Source organism: Nelusetta ayraudi, unplaced genomic scaffold (assembly GCF_046127955.1).
Source record: "Nelusetta ayraudi isolate G7.1 ecotype Tasmania unplaced genomic scaffold, CSIRO-AGI_Nayr_v1 ptg000016l, whole genome shotgun sequence".
Lineage (NCBI taxonomy): Eukaryota > Metazoa > Chordata > Actinopteri > Tetraodontiformes > Monacanthidae > Nelusetta > Nelusetta ayraudi.
In genome coordinates, this window is record NW_027466066.1 from 4,762,269 (window position 1) to 4,777,035 (window position 14,767).

Sequence of the window (14,767 nt, forward strand, 5' to 3'; positions counted from 1 at the left end):
CATTTATAGTCAGAGGGCAGATTCACTTCAGGGGGCCATATGGCAATAGCACTTTGCATCTCTTCCATGATTTTAGCCCAATATCACAGCCAGTCTAAGATGTGAGATGTCAAAACAGTTTGCAATATGTATCCTGGCCATCATGATACTATAACTTCTGGGCTTTTTTTAAAAAGGTTTTATGTTGGCATATTCTTTTAGATTTTTATATTACTTTTTTGAATGACTGTACACCAATTAAAATATATAAATTGCAGTTCCAACCTGCCTTTGCTAAGTGTTTGGTAATTGTGAGCGTACCACAGCTCAAATTGTCCAAACTTCAAATTCTACAACAGTTTCCAGGCAACACAAAAATCCTTTGAACACTTCAGTTGTGTGATTTAGAATTGTTGATTTTTCTTTTATTAGATTGACCCATTACAACTTCAAGGCTTCTGCTGTTTTCGTGGACAAACTCTACACACAAGTCAAAGGGGTTTACTTTTTTTTTATTCAGCTTTGATTGATCGTCAGTTCTGCATTTTCAAGGTCAGATTTTTGAGCAGTTTCATTCGATGGCACCATCACATTCACTGCAGTTGAAGGTGGCGGGATCATGTCACCAAGGTCTTCTGTGTCGTTATGCTCCAGAGCTGCTGCTGGTGTCATGGTGGCCGCAGGAATTACATCGATTTCATCCTCAGCGTTGCCCCCTGGAATCCAAAGAGATTGTTAATAAAAGTGTCAAGTTGGTTGAAAAACTTGGCGTTTACCTTTTGGATCCACTTCAGTCTCATCCTCAGAATTCTGATCCTCTTCCTGGTCAGGTGTAGTCCGACTCTGAAACAGTTCCTTCTTCGGTTCTTGAAGATTGTGACAAGTTTAGAATTAATAGCTAGTTGGCTGACACAAGTGGACTTAACTAAAAAAAACAAACAAACCCACACTTGTCATCGAGCCCAATTCTTACCAATTCTCTTCATCCCACTTCTCCATTGGCTGCCGTAGAGCGACGGTCTGCTGATTTTATGAAGAACGAGGGGAACCTCATCCTCAGGTATAGGCCGACTTCTCGCCTTGGCTGGCAGAACCATCACTGGACCCACTCTGGCCTCCTGCTCCCAAACTAGGTTTGAAATTGAGAATTTGGAAAAATAAATAATCCTCATGATAACCCTAAACTATGCTTCAGTCACTTGTACAAGTCATTGATTTGTAACCGAGAGGATGGCATCCTCCTCACCAGTGAGGCAGCAACCCCAGCTGGCCGGTTGAGGGAATAAGACATGCTGCCATAGGCATTTGCATTCTGAGGGATAATGTACCCGTGTAGTCCCGCGGTATGCTCCTCCACTGGTTCTCCGTTTCTGCCAGCTTGCCGAACCCACGAGGACCAAACTTGGCCTGGCTGCTGGACTGACTGCTGGTGTGGCCCACATCCTTCGTGCCTCGACAGTGGCCACAGAGGTAGTCGTTACCATCAGCTGACCTCCATCTGAAAGAGGTGCTTTTAGTTCACACTTTCATTTTTCGTTTACCTTTAATCAACATCGACCGGTTGGTCTCACTTACCTTCCGTTAACAAACGTGCATGCTTTGTTGGGTGCCTCAGGATCATTGGCAGGCACGGCGCTCAAGTGGCAGGTAATGTAGAGCTGCAGCACAAAAGAGCAAGTAAAAAAAAAAGAGGCGCTTTTGTGGCCAAGTTATTTTACCGACAGCCTCACCTCTCCGTTGTCATTATCATGGAACTTAAAGGCATCAATGACCAATTGGAGCTTATCGTCCTGCATCCTGGGCAGGAAGTAGGCCCTTGAACCTGGGATCTGGGAGTCAACCAAGCACCTATAAAGAAAGATGGGGAAAAAGTATAACATTTTGTCAGTCTAGATTTGAGGGTGATTGACGACCCTTCCACTAAATTCCAGGAGACAGATCCAATAGAATTTCAAGGGAATTGCACTCTCAGCCTTAAATGCATTTGGTCCCTTCCACACCCACCACCACCACTTTTCAATCCAGAGACACCTTTACCCATTTTCAATGAAGACATATCTGGGAATGGCGTAGATGTCTGGGTCAAGTGTGGCCACACAGCTTGTGATGAACACCCGAAGCCCCATGTGGTGTTCCACCATGACCGAGGCTTCCATGGTGATGGGCTCACCGATATGGAACACCTTAGAGCTCCTCTCGTAGAGCCAGTCATCTGCACAAACAAGCACATAAAACCATCAATGGAGATTGACAAAAAGAGTGAAAAATGCCTGGCAGAATGATACCCACTTGACATAATTCTCAAGTTGAAGGCCAGTGTTTCTACAGCAGACTGGGTAGAGGTGAAGGGGATCCAGGTCGGAGTGATTGAAGAACTGGACACGCTGTACTTCCTGTTGAATAAAAGAGCCCTCTTAAAAAAGGAGTTTTGTAAAGTTTATTTTAACAAAAAAAAAAAGTCTAACCTTTCATAATGACACTCTATTGGAATCACAACCTCCTCCATTCGAATCAGGCCATCAGGGGAGGGTTCAGGAGAGTAGACGAGGAGATTGGTGTACACCAACGAATCCTCAGCCATCTGTACAGAGTAGACATGTTAAAAAAAAAAAAAAACTAAAAGTGGTTTCGCTCTTTTCAATTTAGTTTTTACCCAGTGTTTGGTGCCACAGTCCATAAGCCCAACAACGATCTTGTACTCGTCTGTAGAATATTCTGTAGCTCTACAGTAATCACGGTCATCCACTCCGAGTTGAAGCTCAAAGGGGTTGACGGGGGCACCAATGCCGAACATGTCTGCTTGGATGACGACCTCCAGTAAGTCTGGGTGGCAGATGACTCTCACAGTTTTCAGCCGCTCCGCCAACTCTGGCTCTGCCTCCTGTACCTCGTGCTTGGCTGCCACCTTCTGATGTCCTTGAGATGCAATGTGTGGCATGTTACCTCTAGCCTGATGAACAAAGGACAGTGACACAGACCAAGTCAGGAGCCCGATGAAGAGGTTGATCCATAAATGCAGTAACTCCATGGTTGCCACTCAGCGCGGACACAGTGGCTGGTGTGACGCCAGTGGTGACTGAACAAGGGGGCAGCATAGCAGAGTGCTCAGAGCAGCAGCTTTATGCGCTCAGTAATCAGCACACCTGGATGGAATCATCTGCTGATCAGGGAACAGCTTAGGATTGTCACAAGGCTGGCGTCACGTTCATGAGTGCATCACAGAGTGAAAAGTGAGGGTGAAGTTCCAGACCTTAACTCTACGATACCACATCAAGAAACTCGACCAGGAGAACACTTCTTTTCTCATCTGGTTGCGAGGACATCAAACAAGAATGGCCAGCACTTTTTATTTCTCTGATGGCCATGCAGACACGTTCTTAAAACTCCAGTACAACAGTATTTCCTTGACTATCACATTGTTCACAGCAGTGTAAACATCATTGCTGTCATCATGGCATTTTATCTCGATTCATTAACGGTTCCAATTTATTGCCATGTGAAAATGAACTCTGAGGGCGGGGCAAACATGAGGGTGAGGGTGTTACTGCACTCAACTGCAGTCGATCCACCACGCATTGTGCTGTTCTTGCTGTCTCTCGGCTGAGAACGTTCACACATTCACATTTTATACTGACAAAATGTGAAACTCGTAGCCTTGTACAGTCATTCACGTCTGAAGGCCTGTCTTCACTACGTTCACGGCAACCACCAGACTTTCAAACACAACTGTCAAAATAGGAAAAACGATTTGTCGTACTGACTATAAAACTAACGAAAATATAAATAACACGTAGCTCTTCCCTGAGGTGAATGTGACCTTTTTGGCCCGCATTTCTTTATTAATAAACATCCTGAAAGCCAGCAAGACTCTCAGCGTGACAGCATATGCAGCAGTTTGCCGGCAGCTACTGCTTTGAAGACGCCTTCCTGGTCCACGCAGAACAATAAGCACAGAAGCTGAATTAAAAAGGAAGGAAGCACATGCAACTTTACCCCACTACATCTTCACACATCACATCGGCTGAGACCATGAAGACGTTTGCATGCACTCTCCTCTTCATCCAGCTCTTTGGAGGTAGGCAAAATTTTCTCTTCATGAGATGGATTTAATGTAAGGAGTTACATGTTCCAAATTGTGCCTGTCTGGGTACTCCTGAACTAAAGATAAGCCTTCATTGTCTCACAGTGTGGAATTTTACAATGTATACAGCAGGCAAAGAGCAATAGAAAGTTAAGAAAGCTACACAGAGATAGGTCTTGTGCATGCAAAAAATCCTGTTCATATAAAAATAAAAACAATATGAATAATATGTACAGGATTTAAAACTGATGTCTGAAGTTGACGTATGATAAAAGAGTTTTAGAGACAGACGCAGTGAGGAAAAGGAAGGTGGCAGAGCTGGAGACAGCAGGGATTAGAATGCTGAACTTGTCTTTGGGAAGGACCAGGGTCAGGAAATGAGGACATCAAAAGGAAAGACCATGTTAGATCATTAAAGATAAAGCCAGAGAGCTTGTACATAGGAGGGACAGTGAATATATTGATTGGAGAATGGAAATCTATTGGTACAGAACTGAGTTTCAGAAGAGAGGGAAAGTCAAGGTCATAGCTACCAAGGAGCACGATAGACATTTCAGTCTGGAATCAAACAGCGGGACAAAAAAAACATAAAACCTTATCCTGACAGGATATCTATTTCCCCTCATGTTGACTCCTCCAGTGGGTGCAGAGCTGATCATCAGGGAGCTGACGGAGAACCAGGCTTTTCAGCTGTCCTGTTCTCCCCAGCCGGGTCACGGTGGCCTGATGGGCCTTCGTCTTTACCACCGCCGCCCTCACAGTCAAACCACCCTGCTGTCCATGTGGAGGCCGAGCGAACTTAGGGTTGACCTGGGTCACAGTGGTCGCCTGCTGCTGCGTGGAGGGCTGCACTCCCCACAGGTCAATGTGACTATACCTAATATCCAGTCTGGGGATGCAGGACTGTACGTATTTGAGATGAGCTACACAGATGGGAACAGTTCAGAGCACGTTCTCCTTGGAACCCAGAAGGTTTTATTACTGGTGAAAAGCACAGGTAAATTTCCCCCCCTTTTTTTGGATGTAATCTGGCTTTTCTGGCAATTTTATTCATGGTTGCTGTTTTTGTGTTGCAGGGGGGTCCTGCTCGTGCTCCCACAGTTACGCTTCACTGCTACTGGTGATCACTCTGGCGACTGGGCTTCTCCTGCTACCATTAAGCTGGCTGGCAAGTGTGAGTAATGGCATGCAAACTCATGTTTCAGTCAGAAGCATTTACTTTGTGTACTGCTGCAAATGTTAGTCATGTCACATCAAATCTAAATTAAGAAGTTGACATCAGAGATCCGGCAGTCTACGAATTGTGCATGTTAGGTCATCTCACCAGACACCTACAGGGCTTTGTTATAGCATGACTCACAATAACCACATTGCGATGTGCTAAAAAAGAAAAAAAAAGAAAAAAGAAAAGTTACTTGTCTTCAATTCAGGGTACAGGTTTTTTTGTTCAGTTCAGTGAGTAACACCCCCACCCTCCCTCCACATTAATGCCTGGTCCATTGTTTAAGAATATGGACTAAAAAAATGTGTGTCTCCTAAATAAATCAATGAATGCCCGTCCTGCTTGTGGCAGTCTTTATACAGAGGTGCATTTAGAGGTTAAAGTGTTCATCTGGCACGATTGTGGTATGTGGGTTTGAGTTGAGTATCTGTTTTTCACACAAAATAACTTGTAGCAGTAATATTTCAATTCTGTATTATATATATATACTATTGATCACAAAAAAAAAAATAAATAAATAAAAAAAAAAATATATATAATATATATATATACATATATATATATGTTTTTGTTTTGTTTTTTCACATCCTGACCTGGTATATATATATATACCAGGTCAGGATGTGAAAACAGCACGTTTGGTCCCCCTGTGAAAGAACACTGGCGATATGGAATCTTTAAAGTCTAATCTACTTTTCAGAAGTAGCCGGCGTTTTCTGTAGTGGACCGAAGCAGAACAATTAGAGCATTTTCTTGTCTCTGCTAATAATATATTATTTTGTGTGTAGGTGAAGACGAGACACCGTTACACATCACAGCCTGTGCCTGAACTATATGAGGAAATGAACGCAAAGCGGCAGAGCTTTTCAAAGCACCAAAATAACCAGCAGCCCACTTGCCACCTGGCGGAAGTCGACCTCGCCGTGTATGCTAACACCAACTTCGGACAACCACAGGAGAACTACTACGCCTGCCCCCGTCATGGCATGACGGCTCTACCGGCAATCGAACACGGATCAGCCATAATTGCAATATGAGGAAATCTCCGATTATTAAAAAAAAAAAAAAAAAGAAAAATATATATTTTATTTTATTTTTGTATTTAATCCGAACTACATCAGGCTTAACAGCGGCGTGTCAGTTGCGCTTTATTAGTGACCAAATAAAAAAAGAAAAACAGAATTTCATCATTAAAATGCTACTTTCCGATTCCTGGTCTTCTTGTCTTTTTGTTCACGAGGGCGAATCGATTGGTATGAGCGTAAGGTACCGTCGGCTGGTTCAAGAGCAGTTCGTAGAGAAAACGGGCAGCGGTAACCAGTTCCAGTCGGAAATAGAAAGACGAAGAACATGAGGAGAAATGACTGGCTAAGTTAGAAAAAGAAGTCAAGCGAATCGAGTAGCTAAAAAAAAAAACAAAAAAAAAACGAAGATGCGGGTGTTGAGTTAGCCAACATTAGCCCCACAGCCAACTTCATAAAGAAAAAAAGAGCTCCTGAAGGTAAGAAGTATCATGCTTGCATGTGAAATTAGTAGTTAAGTAGTAGATGAATAATATGGCGTTATTCAGTGACCTGACAATGTAGGCTTTATATTTTGCTGAACAAAACGAACATTTGTATTACATTGTTAAAAGTTTGTATGTATGTCCAGAGCTGGCCCAAGCATAGCAGTTTCAATTGCTTCACTGCTTTGAGTAGCTGCTAATTACAGTTCCATGTGAAAGGCCTTATAGTCATAGTATATCATACTACAATAAAGAGTTCGAACATCAACTTAGATTGAGTAGATCATGGAATACGTTTATAGGAGGTGTGTAAATGATGATGTTTTTTTTTGAATAACAAAGGGCCCCCAATTCAAATTTTGTTTAGGGCCTTGGAGACTCGGGCTGGCCCTGTGTTTGTGTATTTAGATTTGCATGTGTGTGGCCCTAAGCATTAATTAATTCCCTAATTGCAGTGTTTGCTTTTGAATTAGCTATGATTATCTGTTTATCATTATCTAGCAACGTTTTGTACAGAATAAGCCCAGGCACCCCTATGATACTGATCTGGCCCTGCCTGCACTGCACACAAAAGTGGTGGCAAAACAAATTCATACAACACAGACACGAGGAAATAAAAAATGACATCTTTTAACAGCCAAGAAAAAAAGCTATTTTATTAATATTTGAAAGAAGCTCCATAGTTCATGAAAACATTTGTTTCGGTGCATGTCGTTAAACAATCACATTCTATGAGGAGAAAGATATACAGAGATAGAGGAAAAAAAAATAAAACATTACAAGCCACTGACTTTTCTTAAATCTCAGTACAGACATTTTTTTTTACCTCATTGTTTTAAGAAAAAAGGCAAAAAAGCAGCCCTAGTCTCATAACCACCCCACCCCCCGACTCAACACCACCAAAATTAAAACAACCCCCCCCCCCCAAAGATAATAAAAACCAAAATAAAACAACTAAGACCCCCTTGAGGGTGACAGGCTAGAATCCCACAGTGCTAAAGAGTGAGACGCTCATTGGTTTTTAGGAATACACAGCATGGCGATGTAGCGCTAGTTTGCTCTGACACAGGCTGGGGGGGCGGCAGAGGAGGTTGCTCCATTTGAGGTACTCCCCCACCTTCCCAAAAAAAGAATAAAATAACACACTGGATCCCACCTCCCACCCTCCCCCACCCCCTCAAAAAAAATCCCCTGCAATAAACAGGCCACATAGACCGTAATATCCTTCCACTAACCCTCAAACTCTTGTGCATAGTTTCATGATCCTTTTACAACCAGCTCATGTTATTTATTTATTTCATTTTTTTTTTTTTACAAACATCCTCTCGAGTGTGAAAGAAAAATAAACCCCAAACAAACATGTGTTCCACAAAAGTCTGATTCATCCGTTAATAATACCCGCTGTGGGAGAATGACGAAGAGAAAAACAGAGTCAGATAGGAAAGAGAGTAATGCACAATGTTCCTGATTCAGTCAGGACGGGACCTCATTGAGAAAAAAAGAGAAAAAAATAAACAATAAAAATTCAAATATACAGCATTTTGCATGTTATTCACCGTCTTTTTTCAACAATCAAAACGTTTTGATTTTTTTGTTTTTTTTTTAATGTAAAGCAATTTTAATATATAGATTTATATATAAAGCACTCCATTTTCATTTGAAGTCCATTATTTGGTTATTATGTAACTGCTACGGATTTTTCTCTTCTTCTGAAATCCATAACTTTCAGTGCTTAGAATGGTTTTTCTTTTACATCATCCTTTTTTTTTTTCTTCTCTCAGCTAAAAAAAAAAAAAAGTACATTAAAATGGCGTGGAGTTGGTACTCTGGAACCCTGGCCTTCCTGAGACAAGATCCACTTTTTCATGTGTGTGCAAGATAGTGAGCATTTACGTCATTTTTTTTTTTCGTTCATTTTCTTTTTCTATAAAGGAAAAAAAATATATAATCAACATAAAACATACGGCTTCAGATAGTCCATTAAATCAACATTGACACAGAGTGAAGAATGTTAAACAGAACGACGACAACACTGTTCAATCCCAGAGTTCTGAAAGTAGCGCATTTAAAAAAAAAAAAAAAAAAAAAACTTCATTCTGTGAAGCCACTTGTTGCATTTTTCTTTCTTCTTCTTTTTAAAATGGAAGCATTTGTCCAGTTTTGTTTGTTTTGCTGTTGTTTCAAACATTCCCATGGTTTGATTCTGTGCTGATTTCTTTTTTTTTTCTGAACTCTAGAAAGAAAAAAGTATTTGTAAACTGTCAATGGCCTTGCAGAAGAAAAAATAAAAAGGACAACATGAGCAAATTGAACATAAGTGATAACTGAAAGAAAGCTAATAAACCAAAAAGAAAAGGTAGGCACCTCTGAAGTGAGCCCTAGGAACCAAGGCTCAGTCTGATCGCGTCCTTCAATCTCTCCGTTGCTCAGATTCGGGAGAGATGAAGTTCCTCTACCCCAATCTATGGCCACAGGTCTGCAGAATACTTTTTTTTTTTTTTTTGCTGCTTTTTATACATATGTTCCCCTACCCCCCTTTTTCATTTTACATAGGTTTACAGTCTGAAAAAAATGGTGCAATACTCAATTACTTTCTTGGATTATTCCACAATGAAAGCCACTAAGGTAGATAAACATTTACTTTTTTCTTTTTTTTTCTTTTTTTAAAAACACACTTAGTTTTTTTTCTTCTTTTTTTTCTTTTTTTTTTAGTCCTTGAGTAAACATTTACACGTGAACTGTCCCCGTCTTCCCCTCGGTACTTGTATCATGTTGTTCATTTAGCTGGATGAGGGGTTAGGTCGACACTCAGTGCAACGCTAGAGGCTAGTAACAATTAACATCAGGATATAGTTTTGACAAGCCAAAAAAACAACAACGACAAAATATAACAAAAAAAACAGGATACTGAATCGACAAAGAATCACGGGGCGGATGTTCCTCCGCTGTAATCACGAGCTCTCGTATGTGTCGTTGCCTTTCGCGCTACAACAGTCAGTCATACAACATACAGTACAAGCAGCCTTGTGCAAACACTCAAATACAACAAAATGTAGATTTGCCTCTATATCCATCTTTGTTTTTTTTTTTCTTTAAACAACTTGTTGAAATTCAACCCACTCCTCTGAACCAATGCTATTAAAATAAAATAAAAAAATCTGAAGTGTATGAATGAGACAAAAAAAAAAAGAAAAACACTACATAAAGTGTTCACATTACATTGTTGGCGCTTCTTTTGATTCAAGTATTTGTTTTCATTATTTTGTATTACTCTGATATGTTTATGATCTTGTCTTCGGGGGGGGGGGGGGGGGCTGGAGGGGAATTCTTGGATACAGAGTAAGGACTAGAGGGCGGGGGAGTGGCAGGGGCTAAGTGGATAAAGGAGATCTAGCCATATACACACATGTACTCTTGCTGTATACGGTATATGAACTAGCATGTGCATAATCAACCCAGTTTTCCTTTTAAAGAGAGTTTTGCTAATTCCCCTCCCCCCACTCTGTCTGTTTCATGATTGATTTAAAGAAGTTTTTTTTTCCATTTTTCCCCCCCAAAAAAGAGGGACAGTGTCTGTTTTCCAACACCAGACAGGTAGATAAGAGTGCAGACGAGGTGTGTGACAGAAGTCCCGGCTGGACCGCTGTCCTGGTCATGCCTCCTCCTGATTTATTTCGACTCCTTTCTCGTGCCAAGTCCCTTGATTTAAGTCCAGTGTGGAGTAAAAAGCAGTTTTTTCCCCCCGGTGGACAAAAACAAATAGACGACACAGGCAATAGTGATTGTTTCGTTGAAGGATGTGAGTCTGGAGCGACTCTGGAAGAGGGCAAGTCCAAAAGTTTTTTCTTTTCTAAGACTTGGTACCAAAATTGAGGTGCCCAACCCACGGTTTCTGCTGATACGCTGGGTCCCTGCTTGGTACCCTCCGAAATCGGGACTGGTGCCACCTTCAGGCTGGAGGTCCAGAGACAGAAACCGGCTGGATGTACAGCATCCCCGCAGGAACAAGCCCGGGCAGGGCAAGAAGACGGCAGTCAGAGCACAGACATCTCTGCCTCCAAGTGCACCACTCAAACACTTTTCTTGTGTCATTTTTTTTTTTTTTTTTTAAGTTTTTGCAAGAAAAATGATGATAAAGAAATGAAAGATGTTTTTGGTTTTTTAAAGAGATGTACCCGATGTGACCTAGAAACAGTTCACAGACAAACAGTGAACCTCCTCCTTCTCCTCCTGCATGGTATGTCGCAGTATATTTCCAGTCTGCTGTGAAACACCAGCACTGTTGCCGTCCGTCTGGCCTTTCTCCTCCTTTGAGCCTCCCACAGCTGCAGTTTGAGGTGTACGCCATCGTAACGCATAGCGAACCTTAAGTCTCATGGCGGCATTGATTCATTGGGATATTCAAGTTGGCACAAGACTGCAGAAATGACTGTTTAGTGCCCCCAGCAGGTCATTTAGTGTCGTGTGGTGGGTCTGTGCGAGCTGCCTGGTAGTAAAGGTCAAGAGATAAGTGGAGATATAATATGGTGGGGAGGATGGCTCTGCAATTTTCTAGATGGCTGCCAGCTAACACCTCCTCATTTATTTATTTATTTATTCATTTATTTTTGCATAGAAATGGAAGGCGGTTGTCAGTTGAGGTGGCCTAAAGTGGGACCGAGTGCTCCCAGAGTTTAACAAAGCACCAGTGTGAGTGATGCCCATCGACACTAGTGGATGTGTTGTGTTACCAGACGGCCGAGCGGAGGCTGTGATCTCCTCGGGGTAGAGGAGGTATCTAAGGGAAGCTTTGCCTTGCGCCTGAGCAAAGAGCTCCCCCCTTCAGGCTGTGGTGCTGCTGCTTCTGGCTCGGAGGAGGCGGGAGGAGCAAGTGAGAAGCTGAACACTGCATAAAGCCCAATATTAAGAAAAAAAAAAAAAAAAAAAAAAAAGCCAGGAAAATCATTATCTCCAAAAACAATCATCAATAAAAACGGCAACAATATCAGCAAACTTCAGGACAAATAGTACAACTATATAAAAAAAAAACCCTCAAAAAATACAAATCAAACGTCTCCGTCCATGGATTCGGTGATCACAGCGGGATGGAGACGGAGCGCAAGAGGTTTGCTGAGGACAGACTCTGGTGCAGCAGTAGTTTCAGATTTAATACAAAGGGGGCGCTGATGGGGGTGGGGCCAGTTTCTGCGAGCTGCTCTCAGCCTGGGAAAAAGGAGGAAGAGGAGGGGCCAGTCTGTCGGGATCTGCAGTGGGGTAGTGGAGAGGGGATGAGGGCTGCTGCAGAGCACTGCTCTCTGCGGCAGGCAGGCACTCAGTGGCCAAACTATCACACAGGTTGGCAGGCAGGCAGGCAGGCGGGGGTTAGGGTTAGGGTTAGGGCCTCCCATCCAGCCGAGACTAAAGACAAAAAAATAAAATAAAAGGACATACAAAGATGGCGACCCTCCCTGCTGGAGTGTGACAGCGAGGCTGAAAATGTCCAAGTATGCAATGGAACAGTGATATTTACTTTGATAGAGGACGATGAATGTGTTGTGGGTGGTTGGGGTGTCCCAGCTGCACCCATCCTCATCGTCATCCTCATCATCATTAGTCTTTTGTGAGTTCTGTCTTTGTATTTCCCTTCACTTTGCTACCGTGTTTGACATCCTTCCTGCTCCCACTGACACGAGGGAGTGAGGGAGGACAGAAGAACTTAAACATAAGGAAAAAGTAAATAAAGAAGCCACTAAAGCGTGCCACTTTATAGTCCTTTTTTTCAGTTCATAATTGCCAGCGTCACTTCTCTGTTCGTCTATTCGTTGACGCTGTTGCTAAGTGCATGTGACAGACGGAGCGATCACAAATAGTTTCAATCGTACTTGTTTTTCTTCGACCAAACAAACAAAAAAAAAAAATGGATGAAAAGAAAAGAAAGGATCCAGGATAGGAGATCAGGCTTCTCATATTTTGGTATAATGCATTCTCACACACACATACTTCCACTCGCATACCTCCACCTCCCCTGAAAAATAGTCACTGGCATAATTACAGAGAGTAGGCTGGCTGGAGAAGTGCTATCTGTGTACGTCCTTGTATGTTGGAAAAAGAAGGTTGGTTGATGACCAGCTTGTTACTCTCCTGAGTTAAAATGCTCCTGATGGGAGGGGGAAGGGGGTAATAGTGGCAGTTTAAGGTGGGGGGGAGTGGGGCAGATTTTTACTTTTCTTTCTTTTTTGAAATTCAGTCAGTCGCTCCTTAATTCCTCCTGGACGGTAAAGTCTGTGGCCAATATTGCACTTCGCTTGAAATGGTGTTTTTCCACGTGGAAATAGTGGGCGCGGTGTGAGGGGGTCGGGGTGAGGGTTTCACTGACAGCGGGAAGTATCTTTGACTTGAGTCAATTTTTTTTTTTTTTTTTCATTTTTCCTTTCCACAACGTCAGCAAGACGGCCCGAGAGGAGAGAAACAGCCCTGCGCAGCGTCCCGGGGGCCGAGTTGAGGTGTATCATCCGAGTGTTGTGTCTTTCCTGTAGTAATAGCAGTGGTTGGCTAAGTCATCCATCACGTCTGGAGCTGTGCATCCACCCCGCAACCCACACAAGATGAAATTAACGCATCAGTTCTCGGCTTTGATTTTAAACCATTTAAGTAGAAAAAAAAAGCATGAAACCTATAAAAATAAATGGCTTGAACACATCGAAGAGAGTTGCATCGTTCCCTTTGAGCGGCGTACGCACGCGTGTTGATCTGCTTGGGAGGCAGGGGAACAAAAAAAAAAAGATTTGAATAAAAAGCACTGAAGATGTGAGCTGTGGTTGCAAGTGTTCAGCCGCAGCAGCATGTACTCCCCATTCAGGTTTCACTGGCTCAGAAATAAGGGTGTGCAAGTGGCCGAATGTTTCTTCTTCTTCTTCTTCTTCTTCTTCTTCTTCTTCTTCTTCTTCACCGAGTACAGTGAGTGAGGACAGCAGGGCAGGAGAAGAGGTTAAGGCTAACATTAGTGCTGAGAGAAACAAACGTCGAGTCTGGAGAAGCCGAGAGTTTGACACCAACTCTGATTGACAGTTTTTCTGTTTTTAAACCTTTGGGAATGATGCCGCGTCATGGATCTCTGAGGTGTTCTGTGATTGCCTCAAAAAAACCAACAAAAAAAACAAGAGAAGGATAATGAAAGTTTGAAAGGTGGCAGCTCGTCACGGTGACAGTTTCACTGAAGTAAGTTTCGTGCGGCAACAGTTTGTTTTTTTTTTGTGTAAAAAGTTCTCCGTCTCATTCCTGCATCTCCAAAAATAAGAGCTGAACACTGACCGTAATCTCTCTAGGAGGAAATGCACCCAAATGTCATCAAAAAGCAAACAAACTCAGGAAAAAAAAGCAGAGGAGGATAGCGAGGATGAGCAGCGAGGGTGTGGCCTCATCCTCCTCAGGTCTCTCCTTTCCCCGTTGCACCTAAACTGATTATCTCCACAATTTGCAAATGTTTTTTTTTTTTTTTTGCTCCTGTTTTTGTTTGTCAAACGTGGTGGGCACTTCCGTCCTACATGGACTCTCCACTCAGCAGGTCCCCAGGCAGCAGGGTGTTGATTTGGGTGGGGCTACCCATGACCCGTCTCTCCTCGGCACTCGGGGGTCCCCATAAACTGGAGTACTGCTGCACGCCGCCCCACAGCAGCTCTCCGCCTGTCTTGGCTCCGCCCGATCCCAGGCCGCTGCTACCGCTGCTGCTGCTACTGCCGCCGCCGTTGTTGTTGTTGTTCCAGTGGGGCGAGTGGCCGATCGGATGGGAGGCTCCGGACCCGGCCCCGCCCATTCTCGTCTGATTGGTGCCTGGAGTGGCCTGCCAGCTGGTCGTTCCACCAAGCAGCTGGCCCTGTGCAAAAAAGCGATTGACTTCCTCTTCACCGGCGAACTCTGCCAGTATGGTGGTGTTTCCCAGCACGCACCTGGGTGGACATGACAGAAAAAGAAAAACACTTAGCAGAGCCCACACCTCTCA

At 43.1% G+C, this 14,767-nt stretch overlaps 3 protein-coding genes across 7 annotated transcripts in view; 1 reads left to right on the forward strand and 2 right to left on the reverse strand.

The window, feature by feature from the left end:
- Positions 1–456: 456 nt before the first annotated feature.
- On the reverse strand, positions 457–3,787 carry LOC142886831 (zona pellucida sperm-binding protein 3-like). Its single transcript, XM_076024053.1, has 10 exons — positions 2,633–3,787; positions 2,445–2,560; positions 2,269–2,372; positions 2,017–2,191; positions 1,710–1,827; positions 1,555–1,637; positions 1,308–1,477; positions 953–1,108; positions 756–845; positions 457–695 (listed from the first exon to the last, which is right to left on the reverse strand). The coding sequence occupies exons 1-10, from the start codon at positions 3,005–3,007 to the stop codon at positions 496–498; spliced, it is 1,587 nt and encodes a 528-aa protein (XP_075880168.1). The 5' UTR covers positions 3,008–3,787; the 3' UTR covers positions 457–495.
- Positions 3,788–3,871: 84 nt separating this feature from the next.
- LOC142886851 (uncharacterized) lies at positions 3,872–6,319 on the forward strand. Its single transcript, XM_076024087.1, has 4 exons — positions 3,872–4,054; positions 4,701–5,057; positions 5,137–5,234; positions 6,071–6,319. Exons 1-4 carry the CDS (start codon positions 3,961–3,963, stop codon positions 6,317–6,319), a joined length of 798 nt encoding a protein of 265 aa, XP_075880202.1. The 5' UTR covers positions 3,872–3,960.
- A 1,098-nt stretch (positions 6,320–7,417) lies between these two features.
- Positions 7,418–14,767, reverse strand: part of LOC142886820 (trinucleotide repeat-containing gene 6C protein-like) — a 39,787-nt gene continuing 32,437 nt past the window's right edge. For all 5 annotated transcript variants that reach the window (XM_076024013.1, XM_076024014.1, XM_076024012.1 and 2 more), the window contains one exon: positions 7,418–14,714. In XM_076024013.1, coding sequence (XP_075880128.1) covers positions 14,309–14,714 — 406 coding nt within the window. In that variant the 3' untranslated portion in view covers positions 7,418–14,308. The remainder of the gene's footprint in view (positions 14,715–14,767) is intronic.